The sequence below is a fragment of the Chrysemys picta genome, chromosome 1 (assembly GCF_011386835.1).
Source record: "Chrysemys picta bellii isolate R12L10 chromosome 1, ASM1138683v2, whole genome shotgun sequence".
NCBI lineage: Eukaryota > Metazoa > Chordata > Testudines > Emydidae > Chrysemys > Chrysemys picta.
The window spans coordinates 107,552,291-107,577,661 of record NC_088791.1 but is presented as its reverse complement, the minus strand read 5'-3'; the positions used below and the strand labels follow the sequence as shown (position 1 = coordinate 107,577,661).

The 25,371-nt window shown below is 44.8% G+C and overlaps 1 protein-coding gene across 1 annotated transcript in view; it reads right to left on the bottom strand.

Annotated features, from left to right (window-relative positions):
• PKP2 (plakophilin 2) overlaps window positions 1-25,371 on the bottom strand; it is a 79,723-nt gene that overhangs the window by 7,318 nt on the left and 47,034 nt on the right. Inside the window, exons 6-10 of the mRNA XM_005311871.5 lie at window positions 18,513-18,690; window positions 5,298-5,415; window positions 2,665-2,826; window positions 1,982-2,155; window positions 1,208-1,361 (exon numbers count right to left, since the gene is read on the bottom strand). Of these exons, the coding sequence (XP_005311928.2) occupies window positions 1,208-1,361; window positions 1,982-2,155; window positions 2,665-2,826; window positions 5,298-5,415; window positions 18,513-18,690 (786 nt within the window). The remainder of the gene's footprint in view (window positions 1-1,207; window positions 1,362-1,981; window positions 2,156-2,664; window positions 2,827-5,297; window positions 5,416-18,512; window positions 18,691-25,371) is intronic.

Here is a 25,371-nt window from a genome sequence, read left to right as displayed (position 1 = left end):
AACTCCAGTTCAAGGCCCTGATTTAAGAAAGAATTTAAGATTGTGCATAAACCAATCCTCATTCAGGAAAGCACCTAAGCATGGGCTGAATATTAAATGTGCTTAAAGTTACCATGTGCTTAAGAACCCTTTCAGAAAAATGATGCTTGAGACCATATCTGTGAGAGTTCTGGATATTCAGCACTTCTCAAGATATGCCCAGAAATATGCAGCATGAATCCCTACAACAAAATATACTGCAGTTATTGGGTTAAATGCTGCACTGGGCTGCATTGGTAAAGTGGGTAAGGAGCCTCCTGTGTTCGTGTTTCTAATCATGTTTATGATGGTAGTGCCACAGTTATTCTCAGTGACTGAGAATGGGGCCCCACTGTGCTAGGCACTGAGCAAACACAGAGTAGTAGATGGTCCCTGCCTGAAAAGCTTCCGATCTAAATAGACAAGAGACAAAGGATGGGGGGGGAAGGGATAGAACACACAAGTAGCGTGAACAACGGCCTGATTCTACATACACTTGCATAGATTTTACACAGTGTAATTCTACGGTGTCGCTCGTATAACCGCGTTATGAGAGCTCTCCCATCGACATAATAAAACCAGCTCAACGAGCGGCAGTAGCTATGTCTCCCGCCGACATAGCGCTGTGCACACTACCACTTTTACCGGCAAATGTACGTCACTCAGGGGTGTGTTTTTTCACACTCCTGAGCGACAAAAGTGTTGCCAACGAAAGTGCTAGTGTAGACATGGCCTTACACTAGTGCCAGTGGGAAGAGGCCGCAATGAGAAGATCTGCCAGCATACAGTCACCTTGACAGCTAGTGGCTACACTCAAAGGGCCAAATATAGGGATTAATTACGTCATGGTAAACTTGTGAGAGTGTGAATTACTTTAAATGCAAAACTATCTTCCCTCTCCAAAATTGGACTGATTTAAGTTCTTTCATTTAATCTTTTCTGAAAAGATATGATGAGAAATATATAATACTGTTAAACAGAGAGAATCTAAGCCTATGGTCCTCACTTGGGCAAAACCTATATTTTAGTCAATGGGACCTTTACCTGAAAAAAGACTGCAAGCATTTGGCCCTAAATCTGTTAAATCCACTAATCCAATTTTTTTTTTTAAATTTTAAAAAGAAGTAAAACTGAAAATAGAGAAGAGACAGAGATAAAATCTGAAAGAAAACATTAGTCCTTTGCTCACCTATTTCATTCTGCAAAGAGGCATTACGAGATAAGTTCCTGATCAATGAGACGGCTGTCCTCCTTATACTTGGATCGCTTACATGCAGCATGAATCGAATACTCTGAAGGCCATTTGCCTTCTGGACAACAGTATGAGCTGCTGAAAATGGCATCTGTCATAAGGCACACAACTTTAATGAGCAATTGTTATGACTCTACTGCTATATAAACAACCATCACATTAAGTTATCTCATTTTTTGAAAAGCGCAGGCAATGCAGTTACGAGGTTCCCTATAGATCATTTTCAGGAACGTTTGAGATATTAGCCCAGATTCTGAACTATGTGGAAGCTTGGACAGAAGAGATGGGTGACGCAATAGCAGCTTTAAATCCCTTTTGTACCACCTGATCCTGGGATTGTTTGGCCAAAATACCTTGGCTGTGGGTGTGCCAGAGGGAGTTCTCTGCTCTTTGAGGAAATTCATAGAGAAATAATTATAATATTAGAAGAAAAAATGTTTTACATCATTATTATATACACCCATGCCTTCATCTCTGTCCCAATGAATTAGCTTGTTACATAGAAGGAAACACATACAGAGAAGGAATAGCCCCTTAATGTACCAAGCAGAAAGTATCCACAATTCTGAGTCTGCTCCCCCACGTCCATATTCTCTCTTACTGATCATTCTGTGAACTTGCAACTTCACAAGAGCGGTCTGAGCTCAAAGCTGTAAACATCTCCACATTTCTAAATTAAAGAAAAAAGAAACAAGAAACAGGATGACTTACTGGTCCACTTCCTGCTGTGAGGTTCTGGAGAGCTCCCAAAGATGCTTCTTGAGTGTAGTTTCTTGTACTTTTTGCTATTAAGGAGAGATATATCCTAATAAGTGTGGAATGCCAGAGTGATTCTACACCTTTGGGACTGCTCTTTTCCTCGGGTAGCAGAGTATCTTGTTGCTTCTAAACATGTAAAGAGATCAAACCTTTAGAACTGGAGAACTTATATGACCCAGCGCATCACAATCTAAAGCAGGCATTCTGTAATTGTAACCTGATTTTGCTTTTATTTTTACTAATGTCAATCAAGAGTAACCCCACCAACTGAAGTCAACAGAATTAAATCAATGTAAAACTAGTATAAGATCAGAATCAAATTCATTGGTTGGCTCTTCAGACCCCCAGACATAAACTACAGTATGTTGTGAACTCAAACAATGGTTTATAAAAGATAAATATTTAAAAATATTGTGACATCAGACATTGTAATACTAACAGCAGTGGGTCACAAACCTACAAGCTTCTAGTGAAGTGTCATTCATTTGAAATGAGTTTGGTTGGCTCCACCCTGCCAGACAAGTTATTAACCCTGAAGGACCCCAGGTCTACTGCAGCTGTTGTTAGATCACCATTCGCCACCAGCCACACTAGAACGGCCTAACAATTCAAAGTATAATAAATTCACACGTTACCACTTTTGCTTTCCTGCTGCGTGTTCCAAAGCACCCCAAGCTTTTATCATTGGTAGGAGTATTTTTTCTTTGTGTATAGATGTTCTGGGCATAACTGCTAGGCAGCTCTGACTCTAGCTGGTAGGAGAGGTTGTGAAGAATGCACACGCAGTTCTCTGTGGCCTAAAATAATGAAGAAGTAAATGTCATTATAGCTCTCTGCACGTGTTGAAGATACAATCAGACATGGGAGGAATGTTTGATTCAGGATCTTACATGGCCAACCTTTGGGTTTCTGGTCGCCTAAAGAAGAACTAGATAATAGTGATTAGGCCACCAGAAACCACAGGTGCTTTTGAAAACCCCACTAAATACCCATCTACATATTTAGGCTTCTAAATACATTAACAAATCTAGCTTTAAATCACGTTTTAAAATATGGGGCATCTTATTATATTCACTTAGGCATTTTTGAAAATTTTACTCTCTACCTGTGTGTGTTATCCTCCTAGGACACAATGATAAATCGCCCTATGAAAAGTGTCTTATCTGACATTTCATCTCCGCTAAGTGAAAATGTGATAGTTCCTTCATAATCATTTCTGCATACAGTAAGAACCTCAGAGTTATGGACACCTCGGGAATGGAGGTTGTCCGTAACTCTGAAATGTCCATAATTCTGAACAAGACGTTACGGACTTCAGCCACTGAGGTTGGGGGAGGTTGGGGCTGCAGCTGCAGGATGGGTCAGGGCTCCAGGCAGGGTGAGGAGGGTCAGGGCTTCGGACCCGTGGGAACACCAGGGCTCAGGGCTTTAGTTCTGGGGGGAATGCTGGGGCTAGGGGCGTTAGCCCCGTGGCTCCATTCCCAGCTTCAGCCCCGGGGCGGGGGCGCTAGGGCTCGGGGCTCCCCATGGCTCCACTCCTGGTTTCAGTTGCGGGGGGGGGCACCTCAAGCCCCAGCACCCCCTGCAGGGCTGAAGCCAGGAAAGAACCAGGGGGCTGAAGCTCTGAGCCCCAGCACTCCCCCAAGATCTAAAGCCCTGAGCTGTGACATTCTGTACCTTGGGGGAACACCCAGCACCCCCATGTTCATCCTTATAAAATGATTGTGTGGTTTCCAATGCAAAGTTTGTCATGTCGGGTGTCTTCGGAAGGCTCATGATGCACTGAGCATTGTTGTCATAGGCTATGTCTACACTACCGTGGTAAGTCAACGTACTTTAGGCCGAGTTACCATGGGGTCTACACCCAGGGGTACCCTTCTCGTCGGGGGTAGAGTACAGGGGTTGACTGGAGAGCGATCTGCTGTCGATTTGGCAGGTCTTCACCAGACCCGCTAAATCGATCACCGGTGGATCGATCTCAGAGCGTCGATCCCGGCTGTAGTATAGACCTGCCCATAGTGATGTTATAGTAATTGTTATTATAGGTTGTAATTTCATGTAAATAGTTATGAGGCTGAAAATGTGTCCTCATGGCTTAAAACAAGCCCAAGAAAAAACTCTCCAAGAGCAGAGGGGCAATTCACACCTCATCAGGGCATGTATGGGACAAACCCAGCCCAGCCTCCCAGGAACAAAGGACACTGGCCTAGGTAGCAACAAAGGATCTGTTGGACTCTCGAGTGAGTCACCCCCCTTCCTTTGGTCAGTTTGGGACTACGATGAGATAATGCTCACTTGACTCTGAAGGGGGGCGGGGGGAACAAAGCCAAGGGGGAAGAAAGGACATGATAAAAGGGAGAGATGTTTGCCATGCTCTTCCTCTCTCTTCCACCTCCAACTACAGACACCACACCAAGCGACTGAAGCACTGATCAAAGGGGAGAGCCTGGCTGAAGAGCAACCAGCCAGTCTGTGGTGAGAAGCATCTAAGTTTGTAAGGGCATTGAAAGTGTTAAGAGCAGCTTAGAATGCATTTTGTTTTTATTTCATTTGACCAAATCTGACTTGTTATGCTTCGACTTATAATCACTTAAAATCTATCTTTATAGTTAATAAATGTGTTTGTTCTACCTGAAGCAGTGTGTTTGGTTTCAAGCATGTCCGAGACTCACCTTGTGATAACAAGCCTAATGCATATCAATTTCTTTGTTAAATTGACAAACTCATATAAAGCTTCCAGCGGGCATAACTGGACACTGCAAGACGGAGGTGCCTAGGGTCGTGTCTGGGACTGGAGATATTGGCTAGTGTCATTCAGTTGCACAATCCAAGGAGTAGCTTACATGCCAGAGGCCCAGGAGTGGGGGTTCTGACAGCAGAGCAGGGTAAGGCTGGTTCCCAGAGTTAAGGATTGGAGTGACCTAACAGATCACTGGTCCAGAAAACGGCAGAGGGGAATGTCACATCCGCCCAGAACCCTGACCTCCTCACCACCCTGGAGCTGCAGCCCTAACCTCTCTCCCCCCAGTTGAATCCTTGAGCCCCTGGGCTAAAGCCCCGAGGCAGTAAAGTATTTGCTTTTTGTGTGTGTACGTGCTTCTCCTGCCTGATTACTTCCGATTCCACAGAGTGTCCGGTTGACCAGTAAGTCCGGAACTCTGGTGTTCATATCTTTGAGGTTCTACCATATCTCTGTGAATTGAATGGTTTGGTTGTTTCCCCCTCTCAATTAGTCCTGGTGCAGAATCCTCTCATTTTGAAGAGGTACCTTGTCATCAGGCTGGTAGTCTGCAGTGGTTCCTTGGATGTAATACACAAGAGAATCAATCAATCCATCGCATTCTCTCATCTTTTTCCTTCCTTCTGGGCCAGCAGAACTCATATTTCTGTCCAGAAAGGAATACATTGGTAAGAAGAGATTTATATTGGTCACTTCCTTGTCTTCCTGCCACCCACTGGCTAAATAGTAGAAAAGATACTGAAGTTGTGGGGCCATGACTTGACTCTTCTGCTGGGTGGCACCAGATGTTGAGTAATCAAAAAGTCATCAAGTAACAAAAGACTCTGCTAATTAAGGTGGTCATCTTAAAACCCTGGAAGTACTCCCACACAATATAACATATTGTAGAAGGATAGGTGAATCTATTTGTATAGAATAAGACCGGTATTAAACCTTCACCCAGAAGCTGGACCAACACTTTTTAAAGTTCGAACAAGTTGGATAGACTTTTTCCATTATTTAATTTCCATGTGCCACTGAGATTTCTAGTTCAGCTCAGGACTGTAAATGGATGTGTCAAAATATCACTGGAAAGATTATTTTAAGATTCCTGCCACAGTATGGCAAACCCCCGGTCTGGATAAGCATCCATGCTTTGGGGCAGTAAACCAATTCAATCCTCCAAACCACAATCACTCATCTATAGTTACACATGATAAGAAATTCTGCAACCTTTTATGTTAGTTATAAAACATAGGTGTTGTATAATGGAAGACGACTCCCTTCTCCATACTTTGCATTCTAAATACTTATTCCCCAATTCCACAAATTGCCATAAAACAAGTTCATACTTCTTCAGCTCACTGCAATTTAAAATCTTAGTTATGAGGCCAAATTCAAGTAGCTTTTCTATACATTTTTTTAAAATCCTACCATATAGCACTTAATAGAGAACTATATTCCAGCAACAGAATTTATTAGGCTGATTTAAAAAACCTATAGAATTTAAGAGAGGATTCTATAGATTACTTGAACCCTATTGGCTTCACTCCTACTATATTCTCATTTCTATGTGTACAACACTAGTAAAAAGGGGTACCAACTTAGTTGGTGTCTAGATGTAAATAATATTAGGACTTTTCCATAAGGGTTGCCAGGAATTAGTAGTTCCTTTGGAGCTGAATTCCAATTGGGAGTTTGTTCATCAAATTCACTTTTAGATTTAATTTTCATACTGTATTTCCTCTTTCACCAGCCTCTATCTCTATTTCCTAAAGGCTGAAAGCAGAGACCACAGATGGTGATGGAGTCATACTCTGTTCTTTTTTGGGTTTATTTTGGTGGCCTAGACATTATCAGAGTCCATGTCCCAGCTATTGTACTGGGACAGTGAACAAGTGTATATTTTGCTCCCTTTTTGCGACTGCCCTTCACCTCACTTGAGTGTAAGGAGAACTCAGCCCAGGAGGGAAAAAGGCCCAGAGCTTCTTTACGGCAGCAGTGATAGGAATGTGGCATGAGGGAACAGGAAGTGGGCTTTTCCTGGAAGCGACAGCAGCAGTCTTGCCTCACCTCTTGGAGTGAGGAGATGAGCCACTTTTGCTGCTGCTGCTGCATGCAAAAGGTAAGCATGAGAGGAGACTTTTGCTAGATCCATTGGGAAAGGCTCCCTTCTCTCCCCTAGAGTCCCCACAGCGATGCTGTGAAGAACTGATGGACTGGTCAGTGGCCAAGCACCTCTTCCTTGCTCACCTCATCTCCTCGACCGCCTCCTGAGTTTGTGGGTCTATCTCATCAGCTATAAATATTTAGTTCCCCTTTGCTTCCACAGGTGAAAGAGAGGTGGGGGGATATTTACACTCACCTGGTTTAGTGTCCCAATATAGGATCCTAGCCCTGATTCCCTGTTTGCTTCAAGGCCCCTTTATATAAAAGGGTCTTAAAGGCAGCAAGTAGGTGTCTCCACCCCAGGGAATGCCCTCTGTGTAAGGGGCTTTGCTCAGAGGCGTACAGCTGAGAGGGCAATTTTACACTGGCCTCCCTTGCTATCCCCAGACAAAGGTAAATTTACCAAGGGAGTGGAGAGGTAGGGAACATGGCCAGAGCATACTACGCTCTGGCTATTCTCTCCTTTCCATGGTCCATAGAAGGCTACTGGCAGTTGGAGTCCAAGTTAGGCGAGCCCAGAGGGCTCCTGAAGAGTCCCAGAATATAGGAGGTGCAAAGGCAGCTTAAAGTCACCTTTCCCTCCCTCCCCCATTCCAGCGCAGAGTGCCACTGAATCTGTGCTGCATGATTTCTTTTGCCTCAAGATCAACAGGGAACAACTGTCTGCCCCAGCTTTCAGTCAGAAGATCTGCGGTTTGTGAGATATAATCTTAACATGAACTATAAAAGTGATTTAAAAATCAAAACCTCCCACTTGAAGCTGAGCCCCGAATGAACTACCAATTTATGGAGAGAGCAATGAGGCCAATAACTTTAAGATACATTTATTTCTATAACGGAATGTGATCTGAATTTCAGAATAATGGCATCATAAATCTAAGCCTCACTATTTAGACCTCAGGCAGTTCTGCTGGGAAGGGGCCTGCATACTGCACCACATTTCAGGTTCTTTGTTGGAAAAGAATATAAAATGCAGTCTGATATCACAGTTCATCACACAGTAGCAAAATTTCCCTTTAAATAAGTCACTCACAATAAATTCATCAAAAAAGTTTTACACAACCAGGTGGCAAATTACAATGGTTTAAAATTTTATTAATGCCATAAAGCTGATGAGCTACCACTTTAAAAGTTTCCTATTGTTTATGCATTGTAAAACAGATGTGGTGTTTTATCTGCTGCCAATGCAATTCTCGTGCTTTTTTGCCTCTGGTGGTTTTCATACAGTTTAAACAAGGATACACTATAACTGCAGTTTTCTTTTGGGTCACGCTTTGTTGTTAGTATGCATAATTCTGAGTTCATTCGTTCCCTTGTGAAATGATACTGAGTAGAATTAATGCACTTGGAAATCAAGCTTATTCACATGGTGTCCATCAGTGCTGCTTTGCAATTTTAATTTTAATTTTCCTCAGACACAACACACTTGAAACAAGTCATCCCTTTTGCCAGTTTATGGTTATATCTACAGAGGGGTGTGTGTGTGTGTGTGTAACAACCTTGCTTGCGCATATCAAAAATAGTTTCACTATCGTATAAGAGCTAAAAATATCATGAATGATAAGTATGGAATTTCCATTATTGGCAAAGACACTAGCTGATATGGAATTGCACTATGCAACAGCACACTAGTTTAAAATCACTGCACAAAAAGCATCCTCATGTATGAATTTTTGATGACAGCAGCAGCCATAGTGCTTGGATGCGTAATACTGTCAGATCTTACAAAGGGCTAGAGTGCAGCCTTCCAATTGCGATTGGCCAGGGCTGGCACATGGCTGCACTGCCTAAGGAGCAGAACCGAGAAGAAATTACGATTCAGAGGCATGACTTTGCTCTAGGGAGGAGTAAGTTATTTCATCCCTTCCTTTACTCTCCACTGTGTGCGCATGTATGGCCATATCTCCTCCCATTCCTTACCACAATTTGAGCAGGGGAGTAACAGGGTGGAGGGAAGACATACTCCCCTGTACATGACCAAATAAGGGCTGTGACCATTTGGCCCTAAGCAGGGTCAGGCCAGGTCAGAATGTGGATGAGAGTCCTTCAGGGAGCACCACGAGGACAGCGGATGTTGTGAATCAGTAGGTGGTGCTTTTCGTTCTGAGGCTGTACTGAATCAATGCTGCCGTATACTGTTAGGGAGCACACTGCTGCTGGCAGCGCTCTCTTTTGGATGAGGTTTTGATCACCTGTGGCCAGTAAAAATCGCATGGCACTTGTTCACTTAGGGGTGCTAGTCCTGGTGACCTGGCCAAACCTGAGTACACACTAGTCTGGGTAATTCTGCCCACCTAAATTCCTCATTTAATGTCTACATAATATGCTTATTCCCTTCATTCCGTCTTAAACTCTTTCAGGGTTATGTCCTGTTGCTGAAGCAATCCTTTAGTTATCTCATAAGGGTGTTTCTAGAGACTCAACTAATTCTTCTTTGTAAAATATGTTTGGATCCTGAGATGAGAGGTGCATATTAGGGCAAAGGATTACAATAAAGTAAAACGAGAAAAGATTTTGAAAGAAAAGAATATTTTACAGAACTACTAATATTAAGGTTGAACTGAAGCTGAGAGGAGGCCCCTCCAGCACTGAGACACATTGGTGGGGCATTGTGGGACTGTTTATACTGTACTTTGAGGGTCTGTTCATCAGCTGTTCTGCTGATAAATACAGGACTTTTGTACTCCTTCTACCAAAATGAAAGTCACTGAAATTTTATTTTAAAAAGTGAATGGAAAAACTGTGTGTGTGAAGGCCAGAGATCAGTGCCTTGCCTTCCTGTGTCATTGGACAATGGCATTCCTAACATCTCAGGAAGTTCAAGGAGCAGCATTCCCTTCATGCCTTACACAGTTTTGAAGTGCGAAAGCAGCCAGGGCTACGAATTCAGGGACGTATTTAGTAACCGACTAAGGTGCTGGGTTGCAAGCTGCTGAGCTGGAAAGAACAGGGAGGAAATGAATGGATTGTGAAGCTGGGTGGGAGACCAGAAAAGATAGGGACAGATTCAGAGAATGGAGATAATGTAAAAAGGTCCTGCTGCAACAGGGGTCAAAGAGGTGTAATATCATTACTAATTTATATCACAGTAGCACCTACAGGCTCCAACTGAGATCAAGGCCCCAGTCTGCTGAGCACTGTACAACCACATTTTGAGAGACTAAGTAACTCTTCCAAGGTGTCACAGGAATTCTGAGTCACAACTGGGAACTAAAGCCAGATCTCCTAAGCCATAGGTCAGTTTCTTAACCAAAAGACCATCCGTCCTTTCAAAGAATTGGGATGCATTTTTCTGTGGGACATTCCAGTTATAAAGCGACCCACAGGAATGATTTTAAAAAGCCAGGACTCCTCTGCTGAAATAAGAAAGATTGGCAGCTGTGGTACACTGAGCACTAGTTCCTACGCCCTAGGTCTGTGTTGTTTTAAATGAAGAATGAATTGGTATGGAGAAGAAGAGGACAGCGAAGGGGGAATGAACATTCCAGAGACTAGTAAGGGCAGCACACAGCTCTGATAAGGAAGCAGCCTCCCCACTCTGCAGTTAAGGAGCTCTGCCTCTCGCCTGCTTTGTGTAAATCTGCTTCTGCAGCAGCTCGGGCAGAACAATCATCTTCTGTCCAGTGCGAGGCATTTATCTCCTGTTATTCATGAAGAACCCTTCTGAATAGGTAGTTCATGCCAAAAGGGAGATCACATTCTCATCAGTGTTCACAGGACAGCAAAGAAACACAGGAAATCTTGTGCTAAGAACAGGGGTCTGTTTTTTATTTTAAAGGCAGAGCCCTGCCAGCCGTGCACCGACATATCCAAGACCATATATTCAGCATGTAGTGGCTACCATAACATTTCAGACTGTGAGGCTACCCAACCCATCTAGTTCCACTTGAGGGAATGAATGAAGCCAAAGCAGAGCAGAGTGCAGTACTTTCAGATCAAGAGAAAGACATGCAACATTACCTTTAAAACCCACAACACTTTCCCTGGGTTCAGTTCCAGGTCTGCAGCATTCCTTTGTAAAGCCAATTTTATCTATTTGCCTGGTTGTTAGGCAACACACCCTTTCTTTTGATTTAACTAACTCTGGGTGTTCAGGAAACAATGCCAAAGTTTCTTTCAGATACAAACAATGCCATTGTGTCAGAAGCTCAGTGTCGGGCAGCCACTGAAACATGCCTGATTGTTTTCTAATATTTAGCTTTATGACCAGCAGTATTTGCAAGAGAGAGCGAACAATTGGAGGGGGAAAATCACAAATATCAGAGTAGAAAGGGATTTTGAAATTCTTCTAAAAATCACAACCCACTATCACATGCACAGGGTAAATATTGCCAATATTTTAACACTCTAAAGCAAAATATATGAAAATCAGTTCAACCTTCATCCTCTTCCCACCCCAGCTCCCACTCATGGACCTGATCCTGGACTCAAGACTGGGCTTCTATGTTTCTCCTGAAATAATTGACCAAGATCATATACACACTGGACCAGAGGTGGTGAGCATTTTCCTGAGAGTTCTGTGGCATCTTTAAGACTAACAGATGTAAAGGTGCCACAGGACTCTCTGTTGCTTTTTACAGATCCAGACTACCACGGCTACCCCTCTGAAACTTGAGCATTTTCCTGTGTTAATTGCAGCGTTTTAGCTATTTGCAGTTTATCAGCTGTTGATGGTGAATCTTGAATTTAGGTCTTATCTTGTAAGTAAAGAAGGAATAAATTTTTAAATATTTCAATGTAAATTTCTTAAAACATTTTTCTTACTTATTTTTTGGCCTGCATTTATCTTTGGCAGCTATTCGTTTGGTATCATGAAGAGCGTGTTAATTTTTTGAAAAGCAGCTTTGCAGTTCACCTTTAACACGAGACATATGCCATGTATAGTTTTTAAACTTCAAAGTACAGCTTTCATGCTGCCATACAGGCTGCAGGCTACAGACTAACAACATGAGCAACAAACATGTCAGTTATTACAAAAGAAAGGACTAATTACAGATTTATATTCTGGCAATGTATATACATTAAAACAAATTATTTGCCAGCATAGCACCTTCTGTGCTCTGTTTTTCATTGTATGACTTTTCTGTAGCATTCCTTTGGATTTCGGTGACCCTTTGAGCCAGATTTTCCCATATTTAATACAGACACACAGCAGGGGTAATTCCACTGTAATCTATGGGACTACAACAATGTTGAAGTGGGAGAGAAAAAAATCAAGACCATTTCTCTTTATCCTTTATTGAAAATGGACAATTTTATAAGGCTTGGCAAGGATCCTAAATTTTATCAGAATCTTTTTTCCCCCCTAAGAACTGAGTTATACAACCTGAGAGGTCAGCCTTATTTGTGAGGTGCCCAGTACTTCTTGATCTCATTTCGGTCAGAAATACATCTTCTCATGGTATTTCATTACACAAAAGTGGGAAGGGCAGAAGAGTGCAAACAAAAATAATTTTTAAAAAAGTTAATCAAAATTCTTCTGGATTCTCTGAACAGGTTTTGTAATTCCTCTGAACTCCGTAGAGCTACCCCAATGACGAGTTTGGCTCAATGTCCATTTTTAATTGATCCCAAACAGTTCACATTGGAATTCTTTATCCTTTAGTAAGCAAATAGCATGGTTTGTAAAGTTGCTACAATAAGCTTTGTAAGACTAGTTCCTGGCCAGCACTGGGAATAATTCTGTGCCTCTGCATCCTGGCTGACTTTGAAGAGGCTGTTCTGGGCTATATACGTAAGCAAATAACTAATCAAGCCTAAGATGACAGATGCCCATTGTAAAGGGGCACAATTAACAGGCATATCTCTTTGTATACACAAAGTTTTGGCACGTTTATAGATGCCAGGATTATTTTTTTAGTTCCATGTACGCGACCCCATATTAGACATTAACTAGGACACAAAAGTTTATACCAAGTAGTTAATGTTTGTCTTGGTTTGGTTTTATAATCCCTCAAATAAAATGTCTTGCCTTTTACATTGGTTTATTATCCGTTATAACTGAAGTTAATTAGTAGTTAGGATATCTGTGGCCTTGCAGTGCTCCTACAGGAACAGAATCTTCATTGTTGAACATGTGTCTGGTATAACCACCACTGCGTGTGTGCTGTAAAATCATGATGTTTGACAAGGGAGAATACACAACTACTCCACTAAAGGAGATCTGTATGCCAAAACCAAAGAGAATTTGTTAACAAAACACACATCTGCAAGCTGAAACAGAACAGCTTCTCAGGCTAGAAGTTTCACATTCAGCTCTACGGACTTCACTGAGGCATGTCCAAAACTACAGCCAGGTTACTTTGCTCATATAATTGACTTATAATTAATTGCAATAGTTGATCTACTATACATCTTCTTGGACTTGTTAGCAAAAACAAAAATCTCCTGTAGTGCACCTGTCTGAAGTCCAGGACCGGTTCCAGGCACCAGCAAAGGAAGCAGGTGCTTGGGGTGGCCAATGGGAAGTGGCGGCACGTCCAGGTCCTCGGCGGCAATTCGGCAGCGGGTCCCTCAGTCCCCTCAGAGTGAAGGACCCACCGCCGAATTATGAAGCGGCGTGGTAGAGCTGCCGCTGAAGTGCCGCCGATCGCGGCTTTATCTTTTTTTGTTCCCCCCCGCTTCGCCGCTTGGGGCAGCAAAAAGGCTGGAGCTGGTCCTGCTGAAGGCATAATGTGGTGCAGAGCCCAGTGGCTTCTCACCATAAGAAAGTTGCACTGCTTTAACTAAAGGTTTGATTTTATAACCAATTCATTTAAACTGGTGCAAAAAGCTGTGTGGACACTTGTACTTTGGTTTAAGAGTGGCTTTTGCCAGCAGGGGCGGCTCTAGGCACCAGCAAAGCAAGCACGTGCTTGGGGCAGCCCATTTGCAGGGGCAGCAGGGATCCAGCATGGGAGCTGAGACCCAACAGGGGGCCCTGGGAGCTGTAGTTCCTTGGTTAGCTCCCTGCCTATAGAGCCAGCCCTCGAGCAGGGAAAGAACTACATTTCCCAGCATTCCCTTGGCCACTACCAACAGGAAAGAGGGGGAGGTAGGGAGGTAGCTGAGACCTCATACTGCAGTGAATGGTAGGGTGACCAGACGTCCCGATTTTATCGGGACTGTCCCGATATTTCCTTGTTTGTCCCGCGTCCCGACCGACTGGACAAACAAGGAAATGCACCGGAGCCTGGAAGTGCTCGCACCCCCTCCCCCCCCGCCCCGACTCCGCCCCCTCCTCCCCCGATTGGCTCCCTCCCCGAATCCCCGCCTCTTCCCCGGGCTCACCATTCCTCCCCCCTCCGCAAGCGCTGGAGGGAGGCCCAGGAGACTCAGGGGAAGCGCGGGGCCGGGGTGAGTAACAGTCCGGCCTGGTCCCTTGCAGGCAGGACTCAGTTGGGTGGTAGGGCGAGGAGGGGGGCAGCCCACGGGGCCAGGCGGTGGCTGTTCTCACCCCCGGCCAGCGGGACTCGGGAGCAGCCGCTGCTGCAGCTCCCACTGCCGCGGGGGGAGGAAGCAGCCATGGCGCTCGGCGGCTGTGGCTCTGGCGCCCCCGAACCCCCCGGGCCTGCTGCAGGGACCCAGCAGTGCGTATGCTGCGCCCAGCCCCTGGCCAGCGTCTGGGCTGCTGCCCAGCTGGTGCTATCGCACGGCGGCCCCGGGGTGGAGGCATCGGACGCCCAGCCCCGTTCGTTCCCCCCCCCCGCGTCACCCCCCGCGTCCCGATATTTGGCTTGGGTGATCTGGTCACCCTAGTGAATGGAGAGCTGCACTGTGGAGGTAGGGATACCATATTTTAACGTTAAAAAAAAATAGGACACTCCATGGGAAGGGAGGGTAGCCCCACCTTGCTCCTATCCACTCTCTCTGACTGCCCCCCACAGAAACCCCAACCCATCCAACCCTTCCTGCTCCCTGTCCCCTGATCACCCCCTCCCGGGACCCCTGCCCCTAACTGCCCCCCAGGATCCCACCCCCTAGCTAAGCCTCCCTTCTCCTTGTCCCCAACTGCCCCCTCCTGAGACTTCCCCCCCTAGGACCCCACCCCCTACCTGTCCCCTGACAACCCCCCGGGACTCCCATGCCTATCCAACCACTGCCTGTCCCCTGACTGCCCCCCCAACCCCTGACCCATCTAACCCCCCTTCTCCCTGCCCCTGACTGCCCCCCCCCCCGAACCTCCGCCCCATCCAACCCTCCAGCCCCCTTACCGTGCCACTCAGACCAGCGTGTCTGGCTCCACGCAGTGCCAGACACACTGCTGCATACATGCTGCCATGCTCCCCCGCAGAGCCACAGCCCCCCCTCCGTGCACCTGCCTTCCAGATTTGAACACCTCAAAATTCAGGAGTGCTCAAGCTCAGTTTGGGCAGCTGTTACTTCATTTCTCCCAAATCAAATATACTGATCCACTGTAACTTGCTGTGGAAAAAGTAGGATAAAATTGAGCAAGAAATGCTTCCCAGTGGTTATTAGGACTGGAATTGCTATTTTCAACAGCCATTGCCTTTTTTGGTTGTTTAAAAGGAAGACAGTGATATTGCATTGGCAAATTCCCCATGGAAAGAAAGAGAGGAAAAAAAGAATAATAAAGGCACCTCAACTTTTCCTCATTTATGTAGGACAGTCTTATAATATGCATCCAGATATCCTCCAGTCACACAAGCTGAAAATTGTTCCACGTTACTGCAGTTCTGTAACCATATGGGAACCAATCCTGTCTGTGTTCTGTGCACATCTAAAATTTCTGCTGAATGACCTGCTGTGGGAGCGAGTTACCAGTGACCCAGGGCTGCGGCGGCAGGAGGGTGCAGGTGAGGGGGAAGAGAGCCCAGGGCTGGGGCAGCAGGGGGGTCCAGTGAGGAGCCCAGGGGGCAGCCAAAATTTTTTTTGCTTGGGGCGGCAAAAAACCTAGAGCCGGCCCTGTTTGCCAGTCACTGTCATGCTGTTGCAAAATCAAAACTAACTTGAGGAGATAAATAATTAAAGTGGATTTTGCAGGTAAAATGTAGAGACTTCCTTTCACTGCTGATAGAAATGAGTCTTGTGATTAAGATACTGGCCTGGGAATCAGGAAGTCTAGGGGCAACTCCTGGCTCTTCTGTTGTCTTCCTGTGTGACCACAGGCATGTCACATTACTTAATCTCTGTGCCTCAGACTCCTCTTTTGTAAAGTGGAGATAGTATTTCCCTACCTCATGGGCTGCTGTGAAGATATATTCAGTCCTGTTTGTGCAATGTTTGTGCAGTCCTGGGATAACATGGGAGGGGCTCCAAAGAAGAGCTTACAAATTAAATATATTCTCTAATGACCACCTCTTAGTATCCCAAGGGAAATCTACAAAGCAGCAATCTGATTATTTCCAATTAAAGACAAAGGAACATTTCTTTAAAGTCTCTACCACTAAGATGTGTCTCAGTGTATCACATTTAAAGAAAAACACCCTGCAGACAGAAAGGACAGAGTGGAATACAACTGTGTTCACTGACTGTCCAGTTTTAATCTCCAGTTCTGACACACCTTAGGCTTTCCATGGATTAATTTTGCATCTCATCCATGCTCTCAATAACAAGTAAAAAGCCAGTGGCACAACACTTATCAGTGGATAAGAAAGTAAATACATGTTTGGTATAAAATTACTATAACTGAATAGTGTCTGTTTTACAATTCCAGGGTGAATAGTTTGTAAATTACTAATCTGGTTATTCAATGATCCAGACTCCTTAAAGTCCATGGAAAGACCCTTTTTATTTAGTGCTGGATCAGAACCTAAATGCCTTATTGCTGAGTTCACAAATTAAATTGTTACCAATGGTGATTCTTTTCAGTGGGCTAGGTGTGTGGGGACCTCTGGAATCCAGTCTCACTCAAGCAGATGCAGTACAGCAGCATGGGATAGAAATATTTTGGTCAGCTCGAGGACCATAAATAATGCAGCTGTGTATCTGATGTCCTTCCCCTTGCTACATCACAGCTTCACAGCATTATTACAACAGCTGGGAAGGCAGAGGAGCAAATTCTGCATGGGATTGATCCCAGTGTCACAGACTCATCACAGAAGCACTTGAATTGCTCATGTACCTGGAACCTCCTCTCCACAGGCTGCACAAGCCATTGTTTTACAATATGCTCAGCTTTATTAATTATAAATGTGACCACATTGCTGAAGTCTTGCCTGTGAGCGGTCAGTGAACCCAGAATTTCAGAAAATATCCCCACTATAGTAAATCAATATACCAGGCAGCCTTCTGCCTCGTTTGATAATATCTTAAGAAACCACCCCAAAGTAGCAGAGGGGTAGCCGTGTTAGTCTGAATCTGTAAAAAGCAACAGAGGGTCCTGTGGCACCTTTGAGACTAACAGAAGTACTGGGAGCATAAGCTTTCGTGGGTAAGAACCTCACTTCTTCAGATGCAAGAGAAAGTACCTATACATGTACACAATACAGCTCTGCTTCATCTTTATTAGAAGGCCACATTCTAATCAAGGAATTGATCTATCAGTCACATGAATGCTTAAGACAGATTTCTTTGTATGTACGTACTGAGGATACTTACTATAATTTGCAAGTACTTTCCATAACAATGTTTCATTCTAGCACAATAAAAAATAACTAAACAAACTTATTGGTTTAACTATTATTCTCCACACGCATCACTAAGCATTTCAATAATAATGCTTCATTTATTGCAATCCTAAACCCACCCAGCTGTCCAGAGGTACTGACAAATACGCAAAGCGGAGTGTGAGTATGTTAAGTATTTTGGGTATGTATGGGAGGGAGGGAGCAAAAGGGCAGACATGTTTTTGTGAGACTGCCAAAGGGCCAGCTACTAGGTATTTGAATGAGAACTTCACTGTTCCTATCAATTGTACGGAACAAAATTAAACAGGCATTGATTCTGCAAGTGATGCAACAGCTGGGTCAGAGGCAGTACTTTTGTGGATGAGGTACATGTGCTCTGACATCTCTTCCCTGTGGAGACAACCACTACCTTTCATCAGCCACAGTTTAGATCAGTAGGTGAGAGAACTTTGCTGCAACGGCCCCTCGGTTTGGAAAGCTGGATACTCAGCTCCACCCATCCCTCTGCACTTTACAAAACTGACTGGAAAAGTATTTTTTCCTTTTTTTTTTTAAATGACTGTCTTCCCTTGTATTGGACTAAATGACTCTCCCCTCCCCTGCACAGACTTTGTAACGGTGCTATTTTTTAAAAGACCTTTAATATTATAATGTACATTTAGGGCCCAATCCTGCAAGCCACAGTTCCTGCTCACATGAGCCTTCCCCTTGATTTCAATGCGACTATTTGCAGGAATAAGGCTTGCATAACTGGGTCCTTGATTACTGGTTATTTTTATGGAATGTTTTAGCTGCACTCCGTGGAGAGGGTTGTAGGAACTTTATAAATAAAGTTGTTTTTAGGATACTGAACAGCAGCTGTTCAGTTCAGATATGTACTAGGTTGGCATTTCAAAATCCGACCTACATGACAGCCTGAAAACAAGACATTCCCCTCTGTGCTTGGAAGCATGTAAAGTTCAAAAAGAGTGTTCAACCCAGCTTTATCATCAGTGGCATTTAGGGTATTTGTAGATGGAGAACTCACCTCAGGCATCCTGTGGCATTGTAGAAGATATCAGGGTCAGATACAATAGTTGATTTTGGGTAATCTCTATCTGGCCAACCAGAGTAGGGGATAAGAATGGTCTCTGTCAGTGGCTCCAAGGTGTCTCTAATCAGCAGGGTCTTCAGCTGGTCATTGGAGGACAAGTTCCACAGCAAACCTACAATAGCCAAAATAAATTAGAATGGCAACAAGAACTCAATTTACAAGGTCTAATCCAAAACCCACTGTAATTAATGACGCACATTGACTTCAGTGGGCTTTGGATCAGAGGTGAAAATTTGATAACTTTTAAAAGAAGACTCAATCCCTGCTATCCTCAGTTATATTAGACCTAAAGCATCAATGTGATGGAACCGATATCACGAATTCCCAGTGTTGGCAGGCTGAGAAGCATGGCAGTGTATCATGCACAGAAGGAAAGGCACAGTGATTTATGGCAGAGGTTCTCAAACTGTGGTCCGCGGACCACCCGTGGTCTGCGAGCTCCATTCAGGTGGTCCGCGGATAGTTCCCTCTAAGGTGCACACCTGGGCGGCTGCACACGAGAGAATGAAGGGCCACCCACCTAATTAGTGGAGTTATGCAGGTGTGGCTCCACTAATTAGGTGCCTGTACCCTGGAGAAGACTCACATGTAAGGTGAGCTGGTGGCCTAGGGGGGGAATAGGGGGTGGGTGTGAGGGGGCAGTGGGGTGAGAAGAGGGAGTGGAGGGAATTTGGGATGTGCAGGGCAGCGGCTGCCAGAGAAAGAGGTGACTTTTCCTAGCTCTAGGGCTGCGGCTGCTGGGGAGAAACGTCCCTCCTTCCCAGCCCCAGCTCAGGGGCTGCTGCAGTGGGGCAGAGAGGGCACATCATCGCATTAGAAAGATAAGACTACTGATATTAAAATATGAGTTGTGTGCTTTTATTTGTAGAACAAAAAAACGTTAATTATTATTAAGTTTTTTTTAATATAGTGCTTTTATCCAAAGTGCTTTACAATAGTTCGCTAACGGTACAAACAACGTTTGGAAAGATCATTAAGTGGTCCGCCGAGACCCTCAGCAATTTTCAAGTGGTCAGCGAAAAAAAAGTTTGAGAACCACTGATATATGGTATTTTACTGCATATGTTTAAATTTAAACAGGAATTTTAACTGAGCAAGTCAGATGTTTAATAGTTCATGTAATACTGGTTTACTGGACAAGTATTGCACTGTTGATCTTACTATGCTTACAAGCCATAGCTTTTAATACTGAAAGTCCCTCACAAAGGACTTCAAACAATTTTAATTGAAGTCCGCGGGCTAAGGTTTTGTCCTTAAATACAACACAGTCTTTTTCCTTTAAAAGGACAACTCTATAGTATCAACCAAGTATAGAAGAACTTCTCGCCTATGCAGCAGTGACCAATTAATGAAAAGCAATGCCCAAAATCAGGAGACAGGCAGCTAGTGAGGAACAATGATCAAAGAACTCCATTTGGCATTTACTGTACCTGCACAAGCAGGTAAGAAGTGCCCAGGGGCCTACAATGGTAACAGAAGTGACTGCATGTGTCTGAGTTTCCGCTCAGAGTTGATGAGTTTTTTTTATTCACTTTCCTTGCTCTCTCTCGATATACATTTTAGCTACCATAAAAAGGTGGTTCTTTAAAAAAAAAAAAAAAAAAAGTTCCATAATGTAACTAAACACACAGATCAAATGAGTGAGAGCTCCCTTCCCCCACGATGGAGCTATTGTTACATAGTATACGCACAATGTCAAAGGATAAAGACAGAAGGATCTGAACCACATGGTGTGGTTTCAAAGCCCAGAAGGGAACAATGAGTAGGTGTTCTAGGTAACTACTCATTCACGTATCTACTCTTGAGGGAAATGGAGAAGAAAAGGGAGCAAAGGTACTGAGAATGTGATTAGTTCTGTTTTCTGTACATAGATAAAGGAACTGCCGGTGTAAATTGGCATAGCTCCAATGATATCAACAGAGCTATGAAGTACTAGGTCCATTCATGTCACCTGAGAAACTTATTCTAAGTCTCCTAACATCTGCACTCACAACTCCCATTGACTTCAATGGGTGGATTATAGTGAGTATATGGCCCTTTGAATGTATTGCCTTTCATTTTCTAGGAGCAGCAGTGGAAGCAGTAGCCTGAAATGCAAAGAGAACTACCTGTCTGGAACATGTGGGTCTGTGAATAGGTACCACTGTATAATTAGGACTGTCATTGCATTTTCTTTACCATTGGCAGGTACTCAAAGAAAGCTAGATGTAGGCAGTTTGACAAAAAAATCCCAAACTGAAGATGGAGGTGGGTGTGACACAGGAGATGGTATAAGACAGTAAATTCTTTCTTTTTGGAGGGTGGGGCCATTAAAGCTGCCCTCCAAAAATCTCACCTTTTCTTACTTTTATTTTCTTTCTAGAGGCAGGGAGGCAGTATACCTTTGAGGTCATGCAGGTATGGGCATTTTGAAGTTCCGCTTGGTACCCCTTGGTGGAGGTCACAATGGGATGCTCTGAATCAGCAAATCCCCTGACCACCTTTGTCATACCCACTCCCCTCCCTCCTTTCTGGTCAGCGGGTGGAATTTTAGCTCACCAACAATACTTCACTACAGAATATTTTGCACATCACCATCATACATTGCAGATACCAAGATGAGAGATTCCTGTTACCAAATTTCTTCCACATTTAACAGCAGAATTCCTCACAGGAGTGAAAAATAGTAATGTCTGGAATTCTGTTATCTTCCAGCCAGCCAACCAAAGGAACGCTTAGGAAGAGGTGCTGTATACTGTGTATGTTCACAGTCTACATAGCTAGTTTTAACTAGTTAGAATAGTGTAGGGGAAAAACTAACAGACTAAGCCAAGGATTTTAAAGGTACTTTTCTGAGTGAAATATGTAAACTGCTGCTCTGAACTACCAAGAGAACGATTGTTTTTCCAGCTTGCTGCTCTGACTTTCATAAACCTCATCCTTTAAAAAAGCAGCACAGTGCAGGGCTGATGTTCCTCTCAGCAGCTCATGGATAACGTTTCCTTTATAATACCTAGATACAACATATGTTTTAATTACAATAATTGCCAACAGTGGGAAAAAACCCCACTCAAATGTTGGGAATGCTGCCACACCTGTGTATTACAAGAACTTTCTTCTAGGAAAAATGAAACACTAACAAACAAACATCAGTGCAGTAAATAGGAAGTAAAATGGGAGTGTCCAAGTAGAATATGCTGTGAACTGGCTTATGTAAAACAAAATTCATGTAACAAAACAACATATATCAATTTGTCACAGGAACACAGGTGTTATAGAAAAATGAGAAAAAAAATAGACGCACCTCGAACAGAAGACTCACAGCTGCCAAAATATTATTTAAAATGTTGCTGATACTGCAAACACTCCCACACATGCTTAATTTTACCCATGTGAGCAATCCCACTGAGACTACAGGCATGAATCAAGTTACTCACATGCAGAAACGTTTGCAGGATCAGGGCCTTTACCTTCAGATATGCTACACGGTATGCTAGTAAAAGCAATGAGGAGTCCTTGTGGCACCTTAGAGACTAACACATTTATTTGGGCATAAGCTTTTGTGGGCTAAAACCCACTTCATCGGAGTCATCTGATGAAGTGGGTTTTAGCCCACAAAAGCTTATGCCCAAATAAATGTGTTAGTCTCTAAGGTGCCACAAGGACTCCTCATTGTTTTTGCTGATACAGACTAACACGGATACCACTCTGAAACCTGTCAGTATGCTAGCAGTGGCATATGTTTCTTCCCTTAGAGAGCTGATTCGTGCAAGATGGGAGGGTTTTCCTTTTAAATTATTATTTCTTTCTATGACAGCTCGGCCTGTCTGTGCTGTAATCCTGCCTGCAGGAGAAATTTTCTTTCATTTCTTAGATGAATGTTGCACAATAACAAGATCAAGAGGTTAGACACTCCCCTGCAGGCTTACCTGGCTCACCTTCAAAAGCTGATTTTTCTTGTTCTGGGTGTTCTACTTTCTGTTCCCCACTGAACTCTCTACATAATCAACAAATATGCTGTTTCATGCAGACACGGCGGTGAAATGAGGACAGTCCCATGCATGGAATTAAGCAGTAGGCCGCAACTTTTATTTAACTTTTGCACACAGGAGAGTTGCTACCCGCCCATCACCCAGACTCTCCACTAGCAGGCATTTAATTGGCTCCAGTGCAGGGGTTACAGGGCTCCTTACCGTATAACCCATAATGTGGGGTAGGCTCTCCTCAGCCTACCCGCCCCCCTGCCATCCCCTCAGGACTCAGCTCTCTCTGAGTCCTAGCATCCTCCCAACTGCGAGAGGCATAGGCGCCTACTCCGTGGGTGTTCCAGGGCTGGAGCACTCACAGGAAATAAATGGTGGATGCAGAGCACCCACCAGCAGCCCCCCTACCAGAACCTCCCTCTCCCCCCCAGCAGCTCCTGCACACCAGCGGGCCCCAGTGATCAACACCTCCCCCTCCCTCCCAGCACCTACTGCCTGCCGCAGATCAGCTTCTTTGTGGCATCAGGAGGCGCTGGGAGGGAGGAGGGAGGGCGCAGCATACTTGGGGGAAGAACTGGGTGGGGAGGGAAGAGGTGGGGTTGGGGTGGGAAGAAGCAGGGCAGGAATGGGGGTCTTGGGGGAAGGGGTGGAGTGGGGGTAGGGCCTGGGCGGGGAGTCCCTCCCTCCCCCCAGCAGATTAGGAACTCGGCACCTATGGAGAGGGGGACAGAGGGTGCCAGGGTCGGGTTATTTGCCGCCCCAAGCAAAAAAAACCAAAACCAAAAACAAAAAAACACCTCCGAAAGCGCAACTGCCGAAGCAAAAAAAAACCCCCAAACCTCCCCCCCAAAACCCCACCTCTGAGAGCACCCGGAATACTGCCCCTGAAATTGTGCTGCCCAAAGCTTGGTTTGCTGGTGCTTAGAACCGGTCCTGGAAGGTGCAGTGCAGCAGGGTGGGGACTGCGATGGCCACAAAATCTGACCCTAGCCCACAAACGCCACAAGGTCTCACCCTATCACATGAGCCCACGGCCCATCACCAAAATCCCAGGTCTTTCACCTCTGGGAACCGTTCATTTATCCTTTTAACTGCACTGGAACCTGACCGCAAGCTGCGACGAATTAACAACTCAACCCAAGTACCTGAGTTAGGTACTAAGTGCATTCCTACTTAACCCACTGTGGCTTGAAGATGCCGAGAGGAAGGCAAATAACTCTCTGATCCATGGCTAATTGGCCCATGAGAGGAAAAAATTCCTTCCTGGCCCCCAAATGGGCAATTGGCTAGGCCAGCAGCAGCGGTCATGCCGGGTTCCCATTCCTAGTTCAGGGTGGGTACGCTGGGGCTGCTGGAATGGAGCCAAAAGAGGCTCCACATAGCCCCTGCACCAGGTTAAATCTTGGGAGCTGGTGAATGCTTCCCGCCACTGGCCAATGGGTGGCAGAGGCTCCCAGGAAGGAAAGGGCTACCTAGCATCCCTCAGCGAGCGTCTCCTCCTTTGCTGCTGAGTCTGGGTCCCCTCGCCACTGGTCCCATCAAGTTCCCCCATCCATTGAGGCAAGTGGGTGGCATTTCTCTCAGCTCCTCCACTCTCCCAACCAGACATACTCTTCTACAAGTAATTTGCAACTTCCTTCCCTGCCTAAAAAGAATCTAATTCAAATATCTTAATTGGTTTGCATGTTAAACTGGGGGCAAAATCCAAGTTTTTCCTTTCTTTAATAGTTACAATGCAGTTATGAAGCTAACAACTCCATGACTTCCAGTGTGACTCTGAGGAAGTCACTTCACCTTTCTGTGACTAGGCCGGAGATCCACAGAAAATGCCACAGGGAACCCTGCAGTTGTTTGCCACATCTGGATAAAACGCACTGGTTCAATGGTGGGAGGGATAACTCAGTGGTTTGAGCATTGGTCTGCTAAACCCAGGGTTGAGAGTTCAGTCCTTAAGGGGGCCACTTAGGGATCTGGGGCTGATATGGCTTCCTCCTCTCACCCTCTGCTGGGATTCACAGAGTACGTGGCAGAAGGTAGCACTTGCTGTAAGCAGCATACATCACCACAGTGTTTCACAGCATAATTTACATCACATATAGTATGATATTTCCCTACCTTATGTGTCAGTCCATGCCACCCATTTGCAGTTTGCTACTTGTTACCTGGTCTAGTATTATATGGATTAATTAGAGAAGCCTATTAGCACTCTGTAGTTCAGGAGTTATTACAAGAGCCCCACTGTGCACAAGGGAGATAATTACCCTTAGGAAAGGTGTTCTGTCTCAGACTTTAAAGCCAGAAGAGACCATCACGATCATCTAGTCTGACCTGCTGCACATTGCAAGCCACAGAACCACACCCACCCACTCCTGTAATAGACCCATAACCTCTGGCTGAGGTCATTGGAGTCCTCAAATCATGGTTTAAAGACTTCAAAATTACAGAGAATCCCCCATTTACTCTAGTTTAAACCTGCAAGCAACCTATGCCCCATGCTGCAGAGGAAGACGAACCCCTCCCCCCCGCCCCCGCCGCCGCCACAGGGTCTTGCTAATCTGACCTGGGGAAAAATTCCTTCCCAGCCCCAAATATGGTGATCAGTTAAACCCTGAGCATGTTGGCAAGACCCACCAGCCAGACACCTGGAGAAGAATTCTCTGTAGTAACTCAGAGCCCTCCCCATCTAGTGCTCCATCTCTTGTCATTGGGGTATTTGCTAATAGCAGGCACAGATCTGCCACATGCCATTGCAGGCAGTCTCATCATAACATCCCCTCCATAAACTTATCAAGCTCAGTCTTGAAGCCAGTTAGGTTTTTTGCCCCGACCGC